This window comes from Pelophylax lessonae (genome assembly GCF_965119305.1).
Source record: "Pelophylax lessonae genome assembly, chromosome: 4".
NCBI lineage: Eukaryota > Metazoa > Chordata > Amphibia > Anura > Ranidae > Pelophylax > Pelophylax lessonae.
The window spans coordinates 380831502-380857397 of NC_138771.1; the positions used below are offsets into that span (position 1 = coordinate 380831502).

Below are 25896 nucleotides of genomic sequence, written 5' to 3' on the forward strand. Positions count from 1 at the left end.
ATTTCTGGAACTATTTCTGCTGAATCCATTTTTAGGTTCGTTCAATCTGTAACGCTCCTGCGTTTTTATATGGTGTGGATTTTCAGCTGCAGAAATAGTTCCACGTCAGTAGCCATGTAAGAGATATGCTGAGATACCATTCCCAACCTCAATGACTCATCATGTGTGGAATGTCTTATTTCAGCCAGTAAATACACACAATTAGCAAGCTGGTTCTTAGAGTGACTTTATGCATGTGGTAACACAATGATGAAGGTTGAGGGATAGGTTGAGTGGAGGTGGTAGGTGATAGACACTTGAAGGTGAGACAGTAGCAGATGGATGCAGGAAGGTTTAGCAATGTTGTATGATAGCAGATGATAGAATAGCAGGTGGACATACAAAAGAGATCAACCCAGTGCAGAAAAGTAGCAGTAGTCTCAAGAGCTAGCAATCTAGTTTATGCAGATGTGATAAACAGTCTCTACTATGCAGAGCTAGATAGTGTAAGCTTAGTATAAGTTTATAGAGAATTCCCCTGCGGGGTACTTAGCACTATTAGCGATACAGCCGAAGGGTGGTTCAGGAGAGGCGGATGATCCAGTAGCGGGATACAGGGATCAGCGCAGCGAGGTTCCGTCAGCGAAGTAAGCTTGCAAGCATGGAAGCTTCAAGCAAGGTTAGCATCCAGATAAGGGTGTTTGAACGAACACATGTGAGTGAGAACCGACGCCTTAAATAGCCATCTAGTCCGGCGCTGAGTGATGACAGCTCCAGTCTTAAAGGTGTATGCGCACCTTTCCAAAAGTAAATGGTAGGGCGCATACACTTGTGGAAAGTGTAATTTAGGGTACCAAAGGTACCGGAACATTACAAGTGGCAGCAGGCAGAAAAACGCTGGTATCAAACACAGGGGCAGCAAACCGTCTTCCTCTAGCAGATTGTGTATTCTACACACTCTGCTGACATCCAGAGGATTTCTAAATATTATGTCATCCATCGGTGCCGCAAAACGTTACTGCGCATGCGCCGCGCCACTACTGCGCATGCGCGAGAACCAAGCCTCATTCCCGAGGCGCCCGTGCATGCGCAGTAGCCAGAAACTGGCGGCCAGTCAGGAAGGGAGCGCTGACCGGCCCCGGAGCACTAGCCACCAGGGAGACATGCAGAAAAAGGTAAGAAGTATACAGCAGGCTAAATAAACACAAAATAAGCTGCCATGGAGTCGAAATAACAGATGAAGGGGTACTCACTGACCACCAATGACCGCTAGCCACCAGGGATGGATGGATATTCACACTCACACACCGGACGTCATATTTGGGGGGCAGGCCACCCGCAGCAGCTGCAGCACCCCGCTCCATACCCCACAGCAGCTGGGGCTTATTGGAGAAGTACTCAACACCCGATTGGCAGAGTCATCCATCTCCTGGGATCCATCAGGTAGGATACAGGTAATCCATAGGAGGACAAAAAAGGAACACGTGTGCTGAACAGGTGCAAAGATTTATGGAAGTGGATGTGCTATAGGGTAGGTTTGGAGGCGGGACTAAACCCGATACGTATGCTGCCTTGGAGTCTGTCAGGAAAGTTTTTTTTACTTTGATATCATAGTAAAGCTTGTCTAAATAGCTGCAGTTTTATTGGGTTTGAGACACTGCTGCTGCTACTGTTTATGAAAACATTCTTACTGTATACGAAGTGAATGTTAGGTACAATAACATATGGCATGTAAATGGTGTGATAATACTAGGGTCAGCCATCTAAGGTTTGCCTACTAGGTGAAATATAGACAGAAAATCTATCAAGAAAAAGGTTTTGAGGTACAGGACACACAGAGATACCATCATCTGTAAGCACACTTACTATATTAGAATCCAGTACACTAGACAGAATTTACACCAAGATCACAACTATACTCTTTCTCTCTTTGCTTAAACCTACGAATAAGTTTTTCGCATTCCACCTACTGAAAACTGTATACCAGTAGTTATGTTTGGTATTTCTATATACAGGCGTTCCCTTACGATTGTTCATGGGTTTTTAATCATCTTAACGCACAAAGCCGTTTAACACGACCCTTGCTTACAGGCTACCTTTCCATGGCATTGAGTATGTCTGTTCTCTCTGATCTGTAGAACTTGATTGTACTTATTGTGCTAATTCTTACGTTTATTCAATCTTTTAATAAACTTTATGGAAAAAAAAAAAAAAAGAAAAAGGGTTATTGGGATATGTACATTTAGCCCAACTGAATGTTTCTCTTTGTGGAGGCAGCATGTTCCAAATGTAAAGACATCTGAACGATCTAGAAGCAGAAGTGCTCCTTCTACCCAAGGAAGAAGGGTAGTGTACTCTGCAACATTTTATAATTTGTATTGCTACTTTGCTGCTTGGATTTTCATACACATCAAGCTGGATGTTCTTCATTAAATTTTAACATAAAAATTCCCCTATAAAACAAGGACTGATTTAAAAAAAAATATTATTAGGTATAAAAAATGAAAGTTTTTTTTAGTACGCTACAGTACATCCGTTTTGAAAGCCATGGACATTTTAGAGACTGCAGCAATCATGCACTGCTCTGAGTTTTTCAGCAAATCTAACTGTTCATTTACTTTTAAATGGCCTGTAAAAAAATCCCTGTACACCCTGACTGTCACTGATAGTAATTTATTTATTTAAAAAAAAAAGGACCCTTTCCCTGGTTGAAAATGTTTTCAGTTTGTAACTGTTCAAGTGTGTAAGTATTCTTTAAGGTCACAGACTGACCACCAGATCTGGGCTTACAGCCAATTATTATTCTGTATATAATCAATTAACTATCATTCCTTTTGTCTGCTTCATTTTATATGTATATAAATTCTACTGATTTGCTTAATAAACTAGAACAGCTAATACATAACTCCAAGCCCCTGGGTATTTGTCTGTTCTCTCTGTTGCAACAACTAATCTATTGGCAGTTGGGGATAACTGATCAACTCTCATTGCTGAATTTTAGAGAGTATCTATTGTTAAATTGTAAATCATATATTCATTTTACAACAAATTTCAATTATTTCTAGCCTACTCCTATTAACCTGTTTGATCCTAAAGTTTAAAAATACTTTTTGAAGAATTCCACACTTTAACTTCCCTGAATTCTGTAGCACATTTCTTGAATTCTTTGCACCACTGTATCGCACATTTCATAGAGCCTGCTATCTGGACTACAGAGGTGCTTAGAGGAGGATTTTCAGAAGGCACTCAGTACAGGTATCACTGCCTACAGACAGCAGGGTATCAATTGAATATGCAGTCCTTGTACACCAAATGTACACCATATGAATGTACAGAGAAGAAGGTTCAAAGCATGCAGGAAATCCAGGAAGATGTGGAAAGGGATGGCCAAAAGACAGAAGGCAATCACCAAATGAAAAGAGAATTTTCAAGTAAGTTTATATTGGGTAGTAAAAACTAAGTTTTGTATTGCTATTACAATGCTGGTGTTGAAAAATGAAAGTGTATGTTGTGACTATAGATTTCCCTTAAATTTCCATGAAAAAGGTCACACTCAAAGTTCTTATATCATTCAGCAGAAATCCCATCTGGACCAAGGTACAGCCTCTACCTTTGTATCTTTAATAGCCACATCAAGACATGCCCTTGCTATCGTATTTGCAAACAGGGGCTAATAATCCCTGGTAAAATTGAATGAAATGTTTGAAATAAGATATCTGGGGCAGTCGTTCAGTTTTCATTAGTCAAATAAATACTGTATCCTTAAAAGAACAATGCATCAGATTTGTTATAGGATGATGCCTAGTTAGAATGCTGCTGAGACGGCATGAATTGAGCCACGTGCGTTTTCCTTTTTTTTCTAGCATATCTAATTCCCAATTCATAGCTATGCAAAGACATTTATAAAGAAGATATATTGCTTGATCTTTGGAGCACTTCATACAGGTTATCATGGACAGTATTTGAATATTAAGGAATCATGATATCTATGATAATTAATGAACAAAGAAGTTATTTTTTTCTGTCTAGCAGGTTAAAACAGACATATTACAATAATAATTCAATGTATTTTGCCTTGCAAAAAAAAAATATTATGCATCACCATAAACGGGAAGCTTTTCCTATAAGAAAATTTGCTTATGCTATAAGAGAATAAGGATATTGATGCATATAAATAAAGACCAGTGGGTCCTACTTGAATGCATTTATATCTAGAGTACGAGTGTATAAAAATAAATTTGTACAGTATGTTTTAATATAAAGAGTTTAGTATTGATAGTATATGGGGGTTGTAGGTACCCATAAGAACAGTAAGTACAACACAGATATTATGTATAGGGTTGAGCGAACACCTAGATGTCCGTGTTCGACGGGTTCGGCCGAACTTTAAAAAAAAGTCCGGGTCCGTGTCCCGGACTTTTACCGAACTTTTCCCGGACACCGAACCCCATTGAAGTCAATGGGGACCCGAACTTTAAGGCACTAAAATGGCTCTAAAACACCAAAGGAAAGGGCTAGAGTGCTGCAAATGGCAGCAAAACGTAATTAAGAGCATGGCAAGTGCTCTGCAAACAAATGTGGATAGGGAAATAACTTAAAACAACAAAAAAAAACAGAAAAATAAAACAATGTTCTTCTTCATCTCTGAAGGACGAGGCCCATATGGAGTAGGAGGGAGGTTAAGGTGGTGGTGGATGTGGCGGTGACATAGGCGTGCGCACAGGGTGTGCTGGGTGTGCCTGGGCACACCCTAATCACCTAGGGCACATAGCATTGCCAGTGAGGAGATGGGAAAGATCTCCCTGGGACCTGCTCTGCTCTATTTCTCCTTGCCTACAGGTACATGGCCCCGATACATTACTCTCCCTGCTGGCAAACACATGCATGTGTATTTCAACTTTGGGGTGCACACCTTAATGCAATAGGCTGCGCACACCTATGGGCGGTGTAGGTGGAAGCGGCGGTGGAGGAGGACCAGGGCCGGATTAACAGCATCATGGGCTTGGTGCTGAGGATTTTGAAGGGCCTTAGGGCCGTGCCTTGCCATGCACCCAGAGGAGGAAGGGTGCAGCCATGCATGCCTAATTCAACATGGGATGCTGTCTCTGAAGCCCATAAACACATCCATGCATCGCCAACTGTCCCTCCTTGTCCGGCCTTCACGCTGTGTGGGGAGGTTCTGAGGGTGCTGCCTGGGGAAGCGAGCATAGAAGCCAGACTTCTGTGTTTACAAGTGACAGAAGAGCGGTAACAGTGAATATGGCCAACCCGGGGCCTATATAAAAGGTAGGGGCCTGGAGCTGCAGCTCCAATAGCCCCTACATTAATCTGGCCCTGAGGAGGAGGACGAGGTAGCCAACACTGCTTCTTTTCACAAATTTTAAATGAGGGTACACCCCAAAAGAGTGAGAAAGAGCAAAAATGGAACAATGGGTGGGTAAGGTCGGTATCCATTGCTATTCTGCATAAGGTACGGAAAAGTCCCGTGGGATCCATGCCTGGTTCATTTTAATGAACGTGAGCTTGTCCACATTGTCTCTGGACAGGCGGCTGCGCTTGTCTGTTATAACGCCCCCAGCCGTGCTAAATACCCGTTCAGATAATACACTGGCTGCAGGGCACGCCAGCACCTCCAAGGCGTAAAGGGCAAGCTCAGGCCATGTGCCCAATTTGGAGACCCAGAAGTTGAAGGGGGCAGACCCGTCATTCACTACATGTAGGCGTGTGCACACATACTGCTCCACCATGTTGGTAAAATGCTGCCTCCTGCTAAGACGTTCCATCTGAGCTGCTGGTGCTGCTGTTTGTTGTGGCGTGCTGACAAAGCTTTTCCACATTTCGGCCATGCTAACCCTGCCTTCTGAGGTGCTGGCGGTGCCCTGGTTGCGTTGGCGACCTCCTCCTCCTCCTCCTCTGCCTTGTGCTTCCACTGTGGCCCCGCTGTCAGATGGGAATGCCAGCAGCATGGCGTCTACCAGCGTGCGCTTGTACTCGCGCATCTTGCGATCGCGCTCCAGTGAGTGAATTAAGGACGGTACGTTGTCCTTGTAACGGGGATCCAGCAGCGTGGCCACCCAGTAATCAGCACAAGTTAGAATGTGGGCAACTCGGCGGTCGTTGTGGAGACACTGCAGCATGTAATCGCTCATGTGTGCCAGGCTGCCCAGAGGCAACGAAAGGCTGTCCTCTGTGGGAGGTGTATGGTCCGTGTCCTCTGTATCCCCCCAGCCACGCACCAGTGATGGCCATGAGCTGGCCTGGGTGCCACCCTGCTGTGAACATGGTTCCATCTCCTCCTCCAGCTCCTCCTCCTCCTCATCCTCCTCATCCTCCAGAACTGTGCCCCTGCTGGACAATTGCGTCCCTGGCGTTTGCGTGTGCAGGAACCCACCCTCGGAGCCCCTTGCGAATGACTGCCCTGAAAGCCTTGGAAATGTTACCTCTTCATCCTCCTCCTCCTCCTCATCCTGTGCCACATCCTCTTCCATCATCGCCCGAATTGTTTTTTCAAGGAGGCATAGAAGTGGGATAGTTAAGCTGAGAACGGCGTCATTGCCACTGGCCATGTTGGTGGAGTACTCAAAACAGCGCAACAAGGCACACAGGTCTCGCATGGAGGCCCAATTAAATTAAATAGCGGAATAGAAAATATGATCCAAAAAAAGTGTATGTATATCACACGTACACAACCACACTAGGCCCCAATTACTATTGTTTGTACCCCTAAAAGGCTAGATGAGGAGTAGGGGGAGTATGGAACAGGCAGCACCCTCAAACCTTCAGAAGTATGAGATGAACCCCAACAACTTGGAAAGGTGGATCTCTCTCACACGTACCGACACAGACTATCCCGCAATTCAATTGATCCTCAAAGGTTTTTATTGAATAGCGGAATAGGAAATATGATCAAAAAAAGTGTATGTATCTCGCACGTACACAACCACACTAGGCCCCAATTACTATTGTTTGTACCCCTAAAAGGCTAGATGAGGAGTAGGGGGGGTATGGAACAGGCAGCACCCTCAAACCTTCAGAAGTATGAGATGAACCCCAACAACTTGGAAAGGTGGATCTCTCTCACACGTACCGACACAGACTATCCCGCAATTCAATTGATCCTCAAAGGTTTTTATTGAATAGCGGAATAGGAAATATGATCAAAAAAAGTGTATGTATCTCGCACGTACACAACCACACTAGGCCCCAATTACTATTGTTTGTACCCCTAAAAGGCTAGATGAGGAGTAGGGGGGGTATGGAACAGGCAGCACCCTCAAACCTTCAGAAGTATGAGATGAACCCCAACAACTTGGAAAGGTGGATCTCTCTCACACGTACCGACACAGACTATCCCGCAATTCAATTGATCCTCAAAGGTTTTTATTGAATAGCGGAATAGGAAATATGATCAAAAAAAGTGTATGTATCTCGCACGTACACAACCACACTAGGCCCCAATTACTATTGTTTGTACCCCTAAAAGGCTAGATGAGGAGTAGGGGGGGTATGGAACAGGCAGCACCCTCAAACCTTCAGAAGTATGAGATGAACCCCAACAATTTGGAAAGGTGGATCTCTCTCACACGTACCGACACAGACTATCCCGCAATTCAATTGATCCTCAAAGGTTTTTATTGAATAGCGGAATAGGAAATATGATCAAAAAAAGTGTATGTATCTCGCACGTACACAACCACACTAGGCCCCAATTACTATTGTTTGTACCCCTAAAAGGCTAGATGAGGAGTAGGGGGGGTATGGAACAGGCAGCACCCTCAAACCTTCAGAAGTATGAGATGAACCCCAACAACTTGGAAAGGTGGATCTCTCTCACACGTACCGACACAGACTATCCCGCAATTCAATTGATCCTCAAAGGTTTTTATTGAATAGCGGAATAGGAAATATGATAAAAAAAAGTGTATGTATCTCGCACGTACACAACCACACTAGGCCCCAATTACTATTGTTTGTACCCCTAAAAGGCTAGATGAGGAGTAGGGGGGGTATGGAACAGGCAGCACCCTCAAACCTTCAGAAGTATGAGATGAACCCCAACAACTTGGAAAGGTGGATCTCTCTCACACGTACCGACACAGACTATCCCGCAATTCAATTGATCCTCAAAGGTTTTTATTGAATAGCGGAATAGGAAATATGATCAAAAAAAGTGTATGTATCTCGCACGTACACAACCACACTAGGCCCCAATTACTATTGTTTGTACCCCTAAAAGGCTAGATGAGGAGTAGGGGGGGTATGGAACAGGCAGCACCCTCAAACCTTCAGAAGTATGAGATGAACCCCAACAACTTGGAAAGGTGGATCTCTCTCACACGTACCGACACAGACTATCCCGCAATTCAATTGATCCTCAAAGGTTTTTATTGAATAGCGGAATAGGAAATATGATCAAAAAAAGTGTATGTATCTCGCACGTACACAACCACACTAGGCCCCAATTACTATTGTTTGTACCCCTAAAAGGCTAGGAGTAGGGGGAGTATGGAACAGGCAGCACCCTCAAACCTTCAGAAGTATGAGATGAACCCCAACAACTTGGAAAGGTGGATCTCTCTCACACGTACCAACACAGACTATCCCCCAATTTAACTGATCCCCAAAGGTTTTTGATTAAATAGCGGAATAGAAAATATGATCCCAAAAAAGTGTATGTATATCACACGTACACAACCACACTAGGCCCCAATTACTATTGTTTGTACCCCTAAAAGGCTAGGAGTAGGGGGAGTATGGAACAGGCAGCACCCTCAAACCTTCAGAAGTATGAGATGAACCCCAACAACTTGGAAAGGTGGATCTCTCTCACACGTACCAACACAGACTATCCCCCAATTTAACTGATCCCCAGAGGTTTTTGATTAAATAGCGGAATAGAAAATATGATCCCAAAAAAGTGTATGTATATCACACGTACACAACCACACTAGGCCCCAATTACTATTGTTTGTACCCCTAAAAGGCTAGGAGTAGGGGGAGTATGGAACAGGCAGCACCCTCAAACCTTCAGAAGTATGAGATGAACCCCAACAACTTGGAAAGGTGGATCTCTCTCACACGTACCAACACAGACTATCCCCCAATTTAACTGATCCCCAAAGGTTTTTGATTAAATAGCGGAATAGAAAATATGATCCCAAAAAAGTGTATGTATATCACACGTACACAACCACACTAGGCCCCAATTACTATTGTTTGTACCCCTAAAAGGCTAGGAGTAGGGGGAGTATGGAACAGGCAGCACCCTCAAACCTTCAGAAGTATGAGATGAACCCCAACAACTTGGAAAGGTGGATCTCTCTCACACGTACCAACACAGACTATCCCCCAATTTAACTGATCCCCAGAGGTTTTTGATTAAATAGCGGAATAGAAAATATGATCCCAAAAAAGTGTATGTATATCACACGTACACAACCACACTAGGCCCCAATTACTATTGTTTGTACCCCTAAAAGGCTAGGAGTAGGGGGAGTATGGAACAGGCAGCACCCTCAAACCTTCAGAAGTATGAGATGAACCCCAACAACTTGGAAAGGTGGATCTCTCTCACACGTACCAACACAGACTATCCCCCAATTTAACTGATCCCCAAAGGTTTTTGATTAAATAGCGGAATAGAAAATATGATCCCAAAAAAGTGTATGTATATCACACGTACACAACCACACTAGGCCCCAATTACTATTGTTTGTACCCCTAAAAGGCTAGGAGTAGGGGGAGTATGGAACAGGCAGCACCCTCAAACCTTCAGAAGTATGAGATGAACCCCAACAACTTGGAAAGGTGGATCTCTCTCACACGTACCAACACAGACTATCCCCCAATTTAACTGATCCCCAGAGGTTTTTGATTAAATAGCGGAATAGAAAATATGATCCCAAAAAAGTGTATGTATATCACACGTACACAACCACACTAGGCCCCAATTACTATTGTTTGTACCCCTAAAAGGCTAGGAGTAGGGGGAGTATGGAACAGGCAGCACCCTCAAACCTTCAGAAGTATGAGATGAACCCCAACAACTTGGAAAGGTGGATCTTTCTCACACGTACCAACACAGACTATCCCCCAATTTAACTGATCCCCAAAGGTTTTTGATTAAATAGCGGAATAGAAAATATGATCCCAAAAAAAGTGTATGTATATCACACGTACACAACCACACTAGGCCCCAATTACTATTGTTTGTACCCCTAAAAGGCTAGGAGTAGGGGGAGTATGGAACAGGCAGCACCCTCAAACCTTCAGAAGTATGAGATGAACCCCAACAACTTGGAAAGGTGGATCTCTCTCACACGTACCAACACAGACTATCCCCCAATTTAACTGATCCCCAAAGGTTTTTGATTAAATAGCGGAATAGAAAATATGATCCCAAAAAAGTGTATGTATATCACACGTACACAACCACACTAGGCCCCAATTACTATTGTTTGTACCCCTAAAAGGCTAGATGAGGAGTAGGGGGAGTATGGAACAGGCAGCACCCTCAAACCTTCAGTATGAGATTGTGTTCACTGTACCCCACAAAGATTGAGTTCACTGCACCCCACAATGATTGTGTTCACTGCACCCCACAAAGATTGTGTTCACTGCACCTCACAAAGATTGTGTTCACTGTACCCCCCAAAGATTGTGTTCACTGCACCCCACAAAGATTCTGTTCACTGTACCCCACAAAGATTGTGTTCACTGCACCCCAAAAAGATTGTGTTCACTGCACCCCAAAAAGGATGTTGTTCACTGTACCCCAAAAAGGATGTTGTTCACTCCACCCCAAAAAGATTGTGTTCACTGCACCCCACAAAGATTGTGTTCACTGCACCCCAAAAAGATTGTGTTCACTGCACCCCAAAAATGATTTTGTTCACTGCACCCCAAAAAGGATTTTGTTCACTGCACCCCAAAAAGGATGTTGTTCACTCCACCCCAAAAAGATTGTGTTCACTGCACCCCAAAAAGATTGTGTTCACTGCACCCCACAAAGGATTTTGTTCACTGCACCCCAAAAAGATTGTGTTCACTGCACCCCAAAAAGGATGTTGTTCACTGCACCCCAAAAAGGATTTTGTTCACTGCACCCCAAAAAGATTGTGTTCACTGCACCCCACAAAGGATTTTGTTCACTGCACCCCACAAAGATTGTGTTCACTGCACACCAAAAAGGATTGTGTTCACTGCACCCCAAAAAGATTTTGTTCACTGCACCCCAAAAAGATTGTGTTCACTGCAGCCCAAAAAGATTGTGTTCACTGCAGCCCAAAAAGATTGTGTTCACTGCAGCCCAAAAAGATTGTGTTCACTGCAGCCCAAAAAGATTGTGTTCACTGCAGCCCAAAAAGATTGTGTTCACTGCAGCTCACACACAGAAAAATGGATGTGGATCACTGACACCTGCCTATCTCCAATCCCACACCACACAGCAATATCGATTGTAGTTTGTAGAACACAGTTTCCCTAAAATTCAGCAGACTCTGTCCCTAACAGGATTGAGAAGAGATCGTAGATCAGGATTGAGTGCAGACCCCACCCCCCACACAGCAATATCGATTGTAGTTTGTAGAAGACACTGACCCTATATAATTCAGCAGACTCTATCCCTAAAATGCCTACAACTCGCCCTGCCTAAACACTCCGACCTGTCCCTCAATTCTATCCGGACACAAATGGTTTTTTCCTGCCTATCTTTCCCTAATCAGCAGCCAGCACGTTGATGTGTGCTCTGTCCCTGAATCTAAGCAGCATAATGACGCCGCTGCGGCTGCCTCGAACTTATAAAGACTTGGTCACATGCTTCAGACGGCCAATCACAGCTACTGAGACATTTGCAGGCATGGCTGGGATGGCTTAAGGCACACCAGTTAAACGATTGTTGATTGGCTGTTGAAAGCCCGCCATGAAAAGAGCGCCAAAGCATGCAAAACCCGGAAATAAAACGACCGAACACGGATTTTTACCCGAACATACAGTAAAGTGTCCGTGTCCGTGTTCGGGTACAAAAAATCCAATTATTCGGTACGAACACGAATAATACAGTCCGTGTTCGCTCAACACTAATTATGTACTTTGGAAAAAGTAAGTACACTTTTTGGCCTCAGAAGCTGGTATTGCCCCCTTTAACAGAAAGGACTTACTGTGGTAAAATGTTTGACCATGTAAATGTATATTAAGTTGCAAGATGTGTGTGGGTTTCCATGTACACACTGCCCATTTCAAATCGCCCCCACATTTAATTGGAACTAAAATTAGGTCTTTGACTAGGTCGGTTCATATTACTTTATTTCTTCTTCTTTCTGAGCCATTCCTTGGTGAATTTGTGTGCTTATGATCAATATTGGGTTCAACTTTAACTTTTGGAAAGGGGGCCAAAGTGGTACAGAATTCATAATTGACCCAATGACTGAAAGCTGCCCAGGCAATGAAGCAGCAAAGAAACAAGTCATAATGGGGGAGATTTAATAAAACTGAAGCACTCAGAAGCTGTGCATGGTAGCCAATCAGCTTATAACTTCAGCTTGTTAAATTAAGCTTCGACAATAAAACTTGGAAGTTAATTGGTTTCTGTGCAGAGATGCACCAGATTTTGCGTGATCCAATTTTAGTAAAACACCCCCTTTATGCCTACCACTATGCTTCACAGTTGGTATAAGGTTTTTGTCCTGAAATGCTGTGTCCGTTCTTTACCAAACACGTCAAATGTTACAGTGGTCAAACAACATCAGTCCACAGCACATTGTTCCAGAAGGCCCTGTCTTTGCTTATATGTTCAATAGAGAACTGCAGTCTCATTCTAATGTTTTTTTTTTTCTACCACATCTCCATTTTAGGTTAAATTGGTGCAATCTCTTTCTGATTGTACATGCATGACACCAACTTACAAAAAGAGATTGCTCCAAATTCTGCAATTGTGTAGTATTTGGAGACTTATTTTAGCATTAAATGGTCAATGTTTGAACTGAATTTACTGAGCGAACAAGACCTGGACAAATTAGCAGTCGTTGAAATGCATACCCTTTTTTAATTATTTTCCTTAGTGACATGAATAATAAAATAAACAAATATTGATTTTTTTTAAATCCCTAGCCAGGGTTCTAAAAAAAAAATTCCGAGGGCCTTAGAGAGCTATTTTGATTATGGTATGATAACACCACACATGTAAAATCAAATAGAACACCAGACCATAGATATCTAAGGAGTGAATAAGACAGGTTCCACCTGCTTACTCCCTTAGAGAGGTCCTAACCACTGGCACCTAATCTGAAACACCCAATTCTAACTTTATGGATCTAAAGTGGTGGTAAATATAGGAGTGTACTTACTTTTTTATGTAATAAATCTGTATTTTTGTTCATTTATTTAATGAAAAATAATGCTGTTTTCTTTGTCATTTGACCAAATATATAATCTTTTTCTGTGGGCACTGTTTGAATAAAGTCTATTGCAAATACTTATCAAATATTTCAATGTACATCCAATTTAACGTCTGTTTAAATACATTATATTTATGATTCAACAATTTCCAAGGTGCGTACTTCATTGTTCACATTATTATGTATTTCAACTGTGTATGCAGCCTCAAGTTTGTATACTGCGTGTTAAATGTTGTAAAAAATATATTTTTTATAGAAGCAGTGTTTAGAATGGTGTTTAGGAATAAAGGAATGGTGTTTAGAAAAACTTTTCAGTGCCCCATAATGCTAAAATATATTTTAATTTTGGAGTTTACTTTATTTGTGGCAGAAATAATAAAATTTTAAATATCTCTACAAAATTGTCTTTTTGGTCTCAAGTCACCTTGAACTATAGAATTTTGGTGTATTAGTTGACTGACCTTTTATGTAAAAAAAGAATCTGCTGATTTTTGTCAGAACTGGTTTTATTTGATTTGTATAAACTTACATTTTTGAACCCCCTGTAGAGAACTTGCAACTCTGGTTTTGTAAAGTTTGTTTGTGCTTCAAGCTGTTCCAGTCCTTCTGGCCGATAACAAATTGTTGTCATTTCCAGCTCATCTTCAATTTTGTCTGCAAAAAATAAATATTTCACAATAAGGGTTACAATAAAAAAAGAAAAACTAACATAAAATCTACATAAAACCCTTACATATTACAAACCCCCCCCCCCCCCCACACACACAAAAATCTTCTACCGTATACTGATTATTACAATATGAAGTTTATTCTATTTATAATTCTTACAAGAAACATGCGCCCCATATACACTACATACACAGTGCATGAACACTGTATCAAAATGGACAACTGGATGGTATCACTACAGTAATTCTGTTGTGCTAATCTTGCAAAAAGGGAACAGATCGAAATCTCTTACCTAGATACAGTATTACTTAACCCTGTTATTGTTTTATATGGAGGGGGGAGGGGAATAAAATGGGTAACTAGAAGGATACAATGGAATCGGCATATTGAGGATAGTAACTGATAACCCAGCATTACTAGTAAGATAAAAATGGGAAAGGGGGGGGGGAACTTTGTGTGAGGTGTGTGGAGTCGGTAGGCATGATAAATTGGTACAGTAACCTAGTAGTATGAAGTAAAAGATTTAATAAATATCTTTGATCTATCCATTTAGGTACATATATATCTCTATATCTAGTCTACATTTTTGTCACTGTAGCACCAGTGAACACTATATTAACCTTACACCTTTACCCATTTAGAAATCCTTGTAGATTAATATCTGTGATACCACCTACCACTCATTACTCCGGTCACTCACATGTACCCTGGAATGCCTATTTGGTGTGCCCTGGGCCGCAGTATGGGCCCCTACAGCTTCCCGGAACAGACCCCTTGGCTTTTGGACTACTGTCCACAACATCCTCATCTATATTGACTCTACCTTGAATGCTGAATTGGGGTGCATCTGCTCCTGATGAAGTGGAATTTATCCACAAAACGCGTTGAGCCCTTTATGGATGTGTCCCCCATTATTATTATTATTATTTCACATTTGGATTTTATCACATGCATATCAACAATGACCTTTCCTTTCAAATGCTTATCCCATTAGTTTTGTATGATCCAGCATTTAGGATGTTCTCTATTGCCTTACCGACTTAATTGCCATATGTATGTAACTCCCATGTATCATGCATGTATTGTTCATGTTCTGTTATATTATGATATTTATTAAATCTTTTACTTCATACTAGGTTACTGTACCAATTTATAATGCCTACTGACTCCACACACCTCACACAAAGTTCCGTCCCTCCCCCCCCCTTCCCATTTTTATCTTACTAGTAATGCTGGGTTATTGGCTTCCTTAAGAGTAATACCATTATTATGGTATGGATTATACCTATTATTACATATTACTATACCCAATATGCCGATTCCATTGTATCCTTCTAGTTACCCATTTTATTCCCCTCCCCCTCCATATATACCTGATTAGGGATGGAGGCATTTAGCCAAATATGGACATTGCCTCATGTAAAGTCCCAACTGTTTTGTTTCTGCGTTTGTTTTTGTTTTCGTTAATTTTTGTCTTTTGTTCTTGCTATTGATATCCTGTTATTGTTTTGTTTTTGTTTGTTTTTTTAGGCATTTAAATGAACGTGCATTTACATGCATTCAGAATAACCAATCTTCTCCCGGATGCAAATAATTTTATTCTTTTTAAACCAAATTGAATGCACCTGAAAAAAGTAAATGCACAGTATACATTATACCATTTAAATCACTACATGTAGTGAAATGTCCTATACACACCTGCAGTAAAAAAGCATATAATTGTATGCCCATGTAAGGCCCTACACAACATAGTGAGGCACAAGGGGTGGTATTTTGCAAAAGATGACATTTTGCATCATAATGTACTTGTTGCGTTACATAAACAATAATAAATATTATTGTAGCAATGACTTCCTACAAAGCTGCTGGATTTTACAGCCCCCCCCATAGCCTTTCTGTTGGCAATTTGCCCTTTAGCTGCATCAAACTATTCACCAACCTACCAGCAATAACCAAATCAATTTTCTTTTGTAAAATGTATTGGGTCGGTGTTTAGAGAAGAGAGAGTTATGGGTACAGAATACTCAAAAACAGCAGCAAAAATCCCTCAGTTATATCTTGTAGTGTCATTGCCACCACCACCACAGGCTACTGAAAAACTGAGTAGGCCAGATGGGGAGTGTTTTGCTATGGATATTTTTGATTGATTTTATAGCATAGTTATATGTGAAGAGTTACATTTTAAAACCATGTGCTGTTTTAGAAGCTAAGCCTCCCCCAATGATATGCAAATTAACCAGTCAGACAAGTTTATGAGCTCAGCAGAGGAAGCTCCTTACAGGATGTGATGTACAGGAAGTAAGGGGAGGGGAATAGGGCTTTTGAACAGGTATGTGGGAGATAAAAGGAGAGCTGTTCTTGAAGACAAAGCAGCAAAAGTTGATCTGGGAACAGAATAAAGCAGGTGGACTCTGAGCAAAGAACCATGATGAAGATTCCATCTTGATTCCATCTCCAAGTTGAGTAGCTGTTTAGTATACTTATTGCATACATATTGTACATGCTTACTTGCTAGGAAGATAGTCAGCTTGTATGTGTTGTAGGCATATTTTGTTATACTTTCAATGTTATGAAGTGTGTTTTCTGCATTTGTATGTGCAGCTTTTCTGTTTAGTGAAAGTATTAATACACTACAGAGGTTTAAGTTTCCTTGGCTTTTACCACAAGAACCTTTAATAGACACCAAGAAAAAGAGGGAGCTACTTTGAAATATCTTCAGCCCTTCTCACAGGCTAGTGGTGGACCTTTTGCTGAGATCAGCAATCTAGTGAACCTTAAAGTGCTAGTAAACTGAAGAAATACAAAATCGCTGACAGGCAGGGTTTTTATAACAGAAGAGACCCTAGAGGCCTCTTCTGTCATAAACATCCCCCCTGCCCGTCATCGGGTAATATGATCTGAGCTGCACATACACAGTTCAAACCACATTTATGGCCCCCTCTCTATGCCACAGTGATGGGACTCCTGTGCGCATGTGTGGGAGTGACGTTGCATCAGCTTGGCCATTCAAGTGGTTAAAAATACAAAACCAGGAAGGAAAAACAGGCAAAGATGGAAGCACCAGAGACAAGGAAGAGCCATGACAGTACAGCACTGGAGGGCTCCATTTGTAGGGAAGTGTGGTATAATGTACTAGTATGCAATGCATACTAGTATATTATGACTTAAACCTACCGTTCTTTTAATACCAAGGCTTTACTACCACTTTAAGGCGAAGACAGGTCATAGACTAAGCAGAACCCTTCTAAATGGCCACCTTCCTGTGTACCCAGGCCTTAGCATAGGCCAAATCCCAATCCTTGGGATTTGCCTCTGGAACCATATGCTCACCAGTCAATAGAACTGAAAGGCAAAGCACCATTGGAATCCTCTCATTCTCAGGATGTGCAGGCCTGGCAATGACTAAAACATTCACACATGCATCCTCTCTAGGAAAATACCTGTAAGAGAAGGACCCTTTACAGAAGGCCACACCCAATATTTATCCCCTACTCCATATCGCATAACTGGCATAAACCTCCTCGTGGTTGGTCAACTTTCAGTTATGGTGATTCCTTAGTCATTGGTCAGGTGTCACTTGTCCTTCTTACTTCTCCTACAGGCATGAGTAAAGTGATGTCCTTATCATTTATCCTTCGTGTTGATCCACTAATGTTTGTTCAGGTGTCACTATGCTTGAACTGTCTTTTCATTTTGCCTACCCCCCCCACTTCCTCCTAACAGCTAGTGGTGGGTATATTATATTTGGACTTTGCAAGAGCACAGTTTCTAACACTTTTAGAATGCATTAAGATAGAAAAAGCCTTTAAAATTCCTTTTAGCCCTGGTTCACACTTATGTGAATTCTTTGCGGATCAGATGCAATTTGAAAAGCATAGATTTGCATGTCATGTAAAAAAGCAATATTTCCAATGAAGGCTGTTTACATATATGCAGTGCGAATTTAATCCAGTTAAAAAAAAGGGTCCTGTGCGAGTTTAGTGCAGTGCGAATTTCAGTTCCATAGACTTCTATGGGCCTTGATTAAATTTGCAGTCCAGTGTTCACATCACCGCCATTTCCTATTTTTTTTTTTGCCTAGATTTTACAGAAAATAAAATCGCAGATGTGATCACTCCCACTAAATTTGCATGGAAACCGCACATGCTAAGCATGGGTGTTCTGGTAGATCATAGACTTGAACAAAACATAGCTGGATATTACCATTTATAGGTAACAGTACCAGGGATTGTTGATCCAGGGAATATCTGATTGCCTTCTGGGTGACCAGGAAGGAATTTATTTTTCCTCTGCTGGAGAAAACTGGATCATGCATTATAGGGTTTTTAAACTGATTGAACTAGATGGACTTGTCTTTTTTTTTTTTCCCAACCTGTCTAACTATGTAACTCAGCGTCAGATGCTGTGTGCTTTTCTACTCTATTTCTACTGCCTCCTTCTCCCTGATGCTCAGCTATACCTGTCCTCTGTGCTGCTCATCTGTACTTTTAGTGCCTCTTTCTCCTCCCTACTGGTCAGTTGTACTTGTTTTCCAGTTCTTCTATCCTTTGCTACCACAGTTTGATTCTAACAACCTGGACAGCTGTATCACTATACAAATAAGAAAGGTGGGGACCCCATCCATTTATTTTTTAGTAATTGATGCCGAGAGAAGATTAGTATAAACATACCATATAATTTATACTTTTACAATTGTAGCTTTTGTTCTTTCCCTCTACTCATCCTTAAAGTGGTTTTAAACCTCTGTCGTTAGTTACAGTTCGGCTTTTTATACCAGATTAAATCTGTCCTGCTGATAAACAATGTTACACTGCTGTGTCACCTGGGGTGTCTTGTAGTAAAACACCTGCCTATTCTCTTTCTCTCTAGTAAATTTCAAACAATTTCCACACAGTAAAACTATCCTGCTGTTGGGTAATATTATCTTGCTGTATCACCTGTGGGCTTCTAAATCTTAATGAAAATTTGATAGAAAATTGACCAGTGCCAAGACAGGTTTGCATCAGCAACAGCAGGAACAGCCACAGTAAAGTACTTGCCAATTCCTGTCTGACAATCCAAGTGGGACAATTTTTCCATTTAATGAAAAAAGCATTTATTTCTGTTTAAAAGTACCTGAAAAAAACTCTTTATAAACTGAAATAAATCAGATTGAGGTACTGCTGCTGTGTGTGAGCCAAGCATGGTCAGTGTAGGTTGTTGCTGAGACAGCGTGAAATTTGTACTGCTTCGTAACACCACATACAGCTTTAAAGCATACCACAAGCATATTATTTAATGCTTTCAAATCCATTTTTTCTTTTTCTTGTACACATGTTAAAAAATCATTTTAGCCTGAAGATTAGTTAAAACCCCCCAAACAGTGCATATTTTCTAAAAGCAGAGAGTGTGGAAAAGTTCAAATTATTTTATGTCACTCAATAATGGTAACACCACCTTTTGAAGTGCAAATTTAAAGTAAAAAAATATATAGGGACTAATATGTAATAGCATTTTTGCAGTGAAAGGTTCTCTTTAATTAGATATCAGGGGTCTATTAGCAGCCATTGTTGTTTCTCCATTCAGGGAATCTAGGGATCAGAGGGATGTTTTTTTGCAATGAAGTCAACAGGTTTATCAGCAGCACCTTCTAAGTGCTGCATTTTGTGTTCCTCCAGAATAGTAGCATTATATCTGCTATTTTCCCTTTTTATCATTTATCCAAAAGAGAGACCACTCAAAAGTTCCATTCCTTCATGGCCTAAATACTGCAGTCCTTGCCAAGATATTTCAGCATAAAAGCACCAATTTGCTATTAATTGGCTGCCTCTGAGGACCTCAAGTCCTCAGTGTCACTAAGAACTAGAGATGGCCTTGCGGTTCGCCCGGCAGTCGGTTCACGGCGAACTTTGCTTGTTCGCTGTCCGCAGATTATGCAAACATATGGCGATGTTCGCGGCCGCCATATTCTTTTACATTGTGAAGAACTTTGACCTATGACACATCCATCAGGTGGTACAGGACAGCCAATTGAGACATTTCAGCACATGGACATACCCCCTACCTTATAAATAGACCTGATCTGGCGGCCATTTTACATTCTGCTTTTTGTCAGTGTAGGGAGAGGTTTGCTGTGTGCAGCAGGGACAGATTGTCAGTGACACAGATCGCTCTGTTATAGGTCCACAAAAGTCCTTTTAAGGACTGGTATTTGGTATAGGTGTACTATGTACATTCTCTCTTTTGTCAGTGTAGGGAGAGGTTTGCTGTGTGGAGCAGGGACAGACTGTCAGTCAGTGGCGGCTGGTGCGTTGGGGGCGCAGGGGCACCGCCCCCCCTATCCATGTGTCCGGCCCCCTAATCTACATGAGGGGCGCCGGATGCATGGAGTTCAATGTTTTTTTTTTTTTTTTTTAGTCACCTGATTAGAGCCAGAGGCTCTAATAGGCTTCAGAAAAGGGTGGGCCCGGGGCGCAGAGCAGTGCACCCCGAGCCCACCCAGTGTGACAATGGCGAATGAAAATTCGCTATTGTCACACGGATCCTCCTCCTGGCCAAGCAGGAAGCGGATCCGAGACCAACTTCCTGATTGGCTGAAAGGCGAATGCATGCCATTGGCCGAGGAGGAGGCGGGAGGACTAGAGGAGACGTGGGGAACTGAGGAGAAGCTGCCGCTGCAGGTAAGTCTCTCTGCATTGAAGGGGGCACGCTGGTCACTCTAAGTGTATTACACCCCTATATACCGCACACCAAACAATAGTACACCTATACCAGTCCTTTTAGTGCCGGTTCACACGGATGCAATGCGGGAATTCAGCCATACAAACATTGCATGTAATTTTAGGAGCTGTGTGCTCCGAATTACATGCGATCTCTGTGATCGCATCAGTGATTTGCATCAGTGTGAACTGCCACTTAGTGTCGGTTCACACTGATGCGATCACAGAGATCGTATGTAATTCAGAGCGCACTGCTCCTAAAATTACATGCGATGTCTGTGTGGTGCAAATTCAGCCATACAGTTTGTATGGCTGAATTAGCATCGCAATCGCAGTGAGCACACACAGGACCCTTTTTTTGGTCTGCAGCAGAATCGGATCCCATGGTGGTTCACACCAGCGCAATCCTATTCTGTGCGAACTGTCCGATCTGGGGGTGTCGTTAACTTTGAATTGACACCCCCAGCGTATCGCATATGGCAGTGTGAACTGCCTGTGCTGCGGATGCGATGCGGGAACTCGCAGATATATTCGCAATGTTCCCGCATTGCATCCGTGTGAACCGGCACTAAAAGGACTGGTATAGGTGTACTATTGTTTGGTGTGTGGTATATAGGGATGTAATATACTTGTAATATACTTTCTAATATAGAAAGCATATTATAGTGTATTTGGGTACTGCAGAAATGTTGCCTCTTTCACTGCATTAACCCTGCTACACACAGTGACAAAAGTTACTAGAAAATATTTTTCATAACTGGTGTGATAAACCAGTGGCCCCCCAAAACAACAGATTTAAGTGGGGTGTTATACTTTCATAATAGTGTAATTGGGTACTGCAGAAATGTTGCCTCTTTCAATGCGTTAACACTGCTACACACAGTAACAAAAGTTACTAGAAAATATTTTTCATAACTGGTGTGATAAACCAGTGGCCCCTCAAAACGACAGATTGAAGCGGAGTGTTATACTTTCATAGTAGTGTATTTAGGTACTTCAGAAATTTTGCCTCTTTCACTGCATTAACTCTGCTACACACAGTGACAAAAGTTACTAGAAAATATTTTTCATAACTGGTGTGATAAACCAGTGGCCCCCCAAAAGGACAGATTGAAGCAGGGTGTTATATACCTTCTTCCACATATACTGCACTTCTCTAGAGACTTTTGTCACAGGGTCATTTAAAAAATGACAGGCAGAGGAAGAGGCAGGCCCTTCCGCAGGGGTGTTAGGGGTAGGGCAGGAGCACCAGGCCAAAGCCAAAGTGGGAAGTTGCAGAAGGTGCGTTTGATTACGTCAAAGGACGCACCAGACTTGGTTAAGTGGCTCACTCAGCCTTCCTCTTCTGCACCCTCCTCATCCTCTCTATCTGCACCCTCTTCACTCTCTGCTGTGTGCACCCCCAAAGACACCACCACCAACACGCCCATATACCCTTCACTTGAGTCACAGGAATTATTTTCCGATCCATCACAAGACATTTACGATTCGCAGCCATTCTTGGCATCGGATCATGAAGAGGAGGTAGTAACAGCCGCCACTCAGCAATCTGATGACAGTACCCAGATCAGACCAAGGAGGTTGGTCCCCGCTGTTGCTGCCTACTCCGAGATCTCTAATGTTAGTGGTGGGGAAGGTGACGTCGATGATGCAGAGGCAAAATTTCTGCAGTATCCAAATACATCATTATGAAGTATATTGTTATATAACACCCCCGCTTCAATCTGTTGTTTTGGGGGGCCACTGGTCTTTTACACCAGTTATAATACTTTTTTCTAATTGCGTTTGTAACTATTTGTAGTTGTAGTATCGCTGCAGAACCGCTCACCAGTCACTATGCTGCACAATACAAATCCACTATAATATGCTTTCTACAGTATATTCATCCAGCATTGCGACTTCCTCATCTTCCTGCTCCTGCTCCTCGACGGCTTGAACAATGACACGATGCAGTTCATGCTCCAGAAAGAAGGCGTAAGGTACGATGTCACTAATGGTGCCTTGGCTACAACTGACCAGTTTGGTGATCTCATCAAATGGCCGCAGAAGTCTGCATGCATCGCGCATGAGCAGCCACTGGCACGGTGAAAAAAACCCAAGCTCCCCAGAACCTGTCCTGCCGCAGAGTTCATACAGGTAGTCGTTAACTGCACGTTTCTGCTGGACCAGCCTATCAAGCATATACATGGTTGAGTTCCATTGCGTCGGGCAGTCACAAATAAGACGTATGCCAGGCAGGTTGTGTCACCGCTGAATGTCAGCAAGGTGAGCCACGGCTGTGTAAGATCTTCTGAAATGGCCCGAGATTTCCTGGCCTGCTGCTAGATGTCCTGGACCCCAGGGTATCTGGCAACAAATCGCTGCACGTCCAAGTTCAGGATGTGTGCCATGCATGGCACGTGTGTAATTTTGCCCTGTTTCAGCGCGCTCAGCAGATTGGCACCATTGTCGCACACCATTTTACCAACTGTCAAATTGAGCAGTGTTAGCCACTGATCTGCCTGTAAATGCAAAGCTGAAAGCAGTGCAGGACCAGTGTGGCTCTTGGCTCTTGGCTTCCAGGCACAACTGACGCAGCACAGCATGGCAATCTCACCTGGCATGTCGAATAGGTTCTAGGGATCTTGGGCGGTGCAGCGGAAGAGAAGGTAGCATCGGAAAAGGAGGAGTCAGCCGAGGAGGAGAGGGAGGATGGAGGAGGAGGAGGAGAAGAGGCAGGCCTGCATGTAATCCGTGGCGGTAAAACCAAATCTACATGGGTGCCATGGGTTACATGCTTGACGGCCGTCAGGAAGATTCACCCAGTGGGCAGTAAAAGTTCCACTGTCCGTGTTTGCTAGACCACGTGTCTGTGGTCAGATGTATCTTGGCATCGACACTGTGTGCCAGAGATACATTCACTTGCCGCTGAACATGGCCATATAGCTCTTCTGCGAGAAATATTTCCTTCCTGGGACCTTCCATAGTGGTGTTCCAATGGGCACAAATTTTCGAAAGGCCTCCGAGTCCACCAGTTTATATGGCAGTAGTTGGAGGGCTATCCGTTCCGACAAGCCATCGGTCAACAGTTGGGCAACAGGGTTATCCTGCGTCATGATTTTTTTACTCTCGAACATTTGGGTCATGGAAGCCTGCCTTTTTCTAGAAAAACGTGAGGACGGCATGATGGGGGGTGGAGTGGAGGACAATTGTGAAGAGAGAGGAGAAGGAGAAGTGGCTGGACGCCTTCTTAGGACCCTTTCACACAGGCGGACCATTCAGATCCCCCATGCATGTCTATGTGGTATTGGATGTCAGCGGAGACATGTCCGCTGACATCCGATCTGTCAAATCTGGACAGATGGAAACCCTATTTTCTCTCTGTCCAGTGGCTCTTCCCTAGGTGAGTGTTAGCATTAGGCTTACCACGAGGCTTACCACGACTTATGCATTGACTGCAAAGGCTCCAGCATCAGGGAACGCATAGACTGACAGGTGTCTGACTACATCGGGTTAACGGCCGATGGGGACGCTCTGAGAAGTGATGAATCCCTGTACTACTGGGTGGGCAGGCTTGACCTCTGGCCAGAGCTTGAACTGTTGGCTTGCCCCTCATCCAGTGTCCTGTCCGAAAGGACGTTCAGCGCAGCAGGGGGTATCATACCCGATAAGCTCACTCGCCTAGCTCATGACAGTGTTGACTACCTCACATTTCTAAAAATGAATGAGGCATGGATCTCAGAGGAATTCAACACATGTGACCAGTAGAACATGTTTGATTCAAATTCCTCATGACAGGCCACAAATATCTGCCACCACCCATAACAATTCAGGGTCCCTGTCTTAGGTAAATACAGCGGCATAAAAGGCCTTTTATGTCCGTTGAATGCCTAATTGCTACAGGCTGTCCCTGCTCCACACAGCAACCTCCATCCACAGAATACAACGCCTGTTGGCTAATTTTTGGGGCATGTACTGGCCGACACTTACTTCTGTATCCTGTCAATGCCTAATGTACCTCCATCCACAGAATACAAAGTTCTTTGCTGTCAGGTGAACGCCTGTGGGCTAATTTTTGGGGCCTGTACTGGTCGACACTTACTTTATCCTGTGAATGCCTAATTTTTCAGACTGGAATTGAAAAGCAATGGGTCTGTAAATGTTCCGCTAAATTGTGTAACGGATGTGGACCCATTTTACAGACATGTGAATGGACCCTATATGTATTTACCGGCTGCTGTCAGTTCTGACTGATTTAGAACAAAATAAATAAATGTTTTGGCTGAAAAAAAAATAAATAAAATTTTATGGCAACTTTTCCAATAGCAATACTTCTGGTATCTCAGTGTCCATGTTGTGGGACTATGTGTGCACAGCTAGTAAGTATTTTGTGGCTGCAAATATGACCTGGAGGTTTTTAATGTTTGCCTGCCATTAAAGTGAATGGGGTCCGCCACATACTTGCGGTTCGCCAACGTTTGAGAGAGTTTGCGAACCGCCCCGTCCAATGTTTGTCCATCACTACTAACAAGTGTCCAAAGTGATCTCATCCCACCGATGTACAACTCGCAGTGTTTTGGAGAGGTGCATGCATCCTGTATCAGGAGCCACTGGCATAGAGAAAACCTCAACTGCGCAGAGCCTGTCCTCATCCTGTATTCACACGGCTATTCAATGGTGCAGCTGCTGCAGCATGGCTAGGACTGAGTTCCAACATAACGCAGTTGGCTAGCAGCTTTAGTTTCTGCTGCATTTAAGCCAGGCAAACACGTGCAGAATACAGCCACCTAAAGTAGTGCACACTCTTATGGCTTGACAAAGGAGCCTGTCAAAGTCAGGGTTCCTAACCAGGAACTGCTGCTCCACTGGATTGAGCACATGTATCAGGTAAGGTACCTGCGTGAATCTTCCCTGCCTAAGAAAAGATAGCAGGTTGGTGCCATTGTCAGGCATTGCCTTGCCTGGTACAAGATGGAGTGGGACCAGCCCTGGAGAGTCTCTGGAATCTCTGGCTCTGTGTGACTCCTGTCATCCAGGTATGTCCAGGTATAGCCAATTAGTTTGGGCCCTTAAATAGGCCCTGGGCTGATTGAGGAGAACTGGTGGTTCTCAGGAGTCTGAGGATGAGGTCAACGTGGAGGAAAGGGTAGGGTTAAATACACTGTCACTGCAGCCAA

The 25896-nt window shown here is 42.9% G+C and overlaps 1 protein-coding gene across 2 annotated transcripts in view; it reads right to left on the bottom strand.

The window, feature by feature from the left end:
• Window positions 1-25896, bottom strand: part of KCNIP1 (potassium voltage-gated channel interacting protein 1) — a 390322-nt gene that overhangs the window by 178839 nt on the left and 185587 nt on the right. For both annotated transcript variants that reach the window (XM_082255328.1, XM_082255327.1), the window contains one exon: window positions 13903-14027. In XM_082255328.1, coding sequence (XP_082111454.1) covers window positions 13903-14027 — 125 coding nt within the window. The remainder of the gene's footprint in view (window positions 1-13902; window positions 14028-25896) is intronic.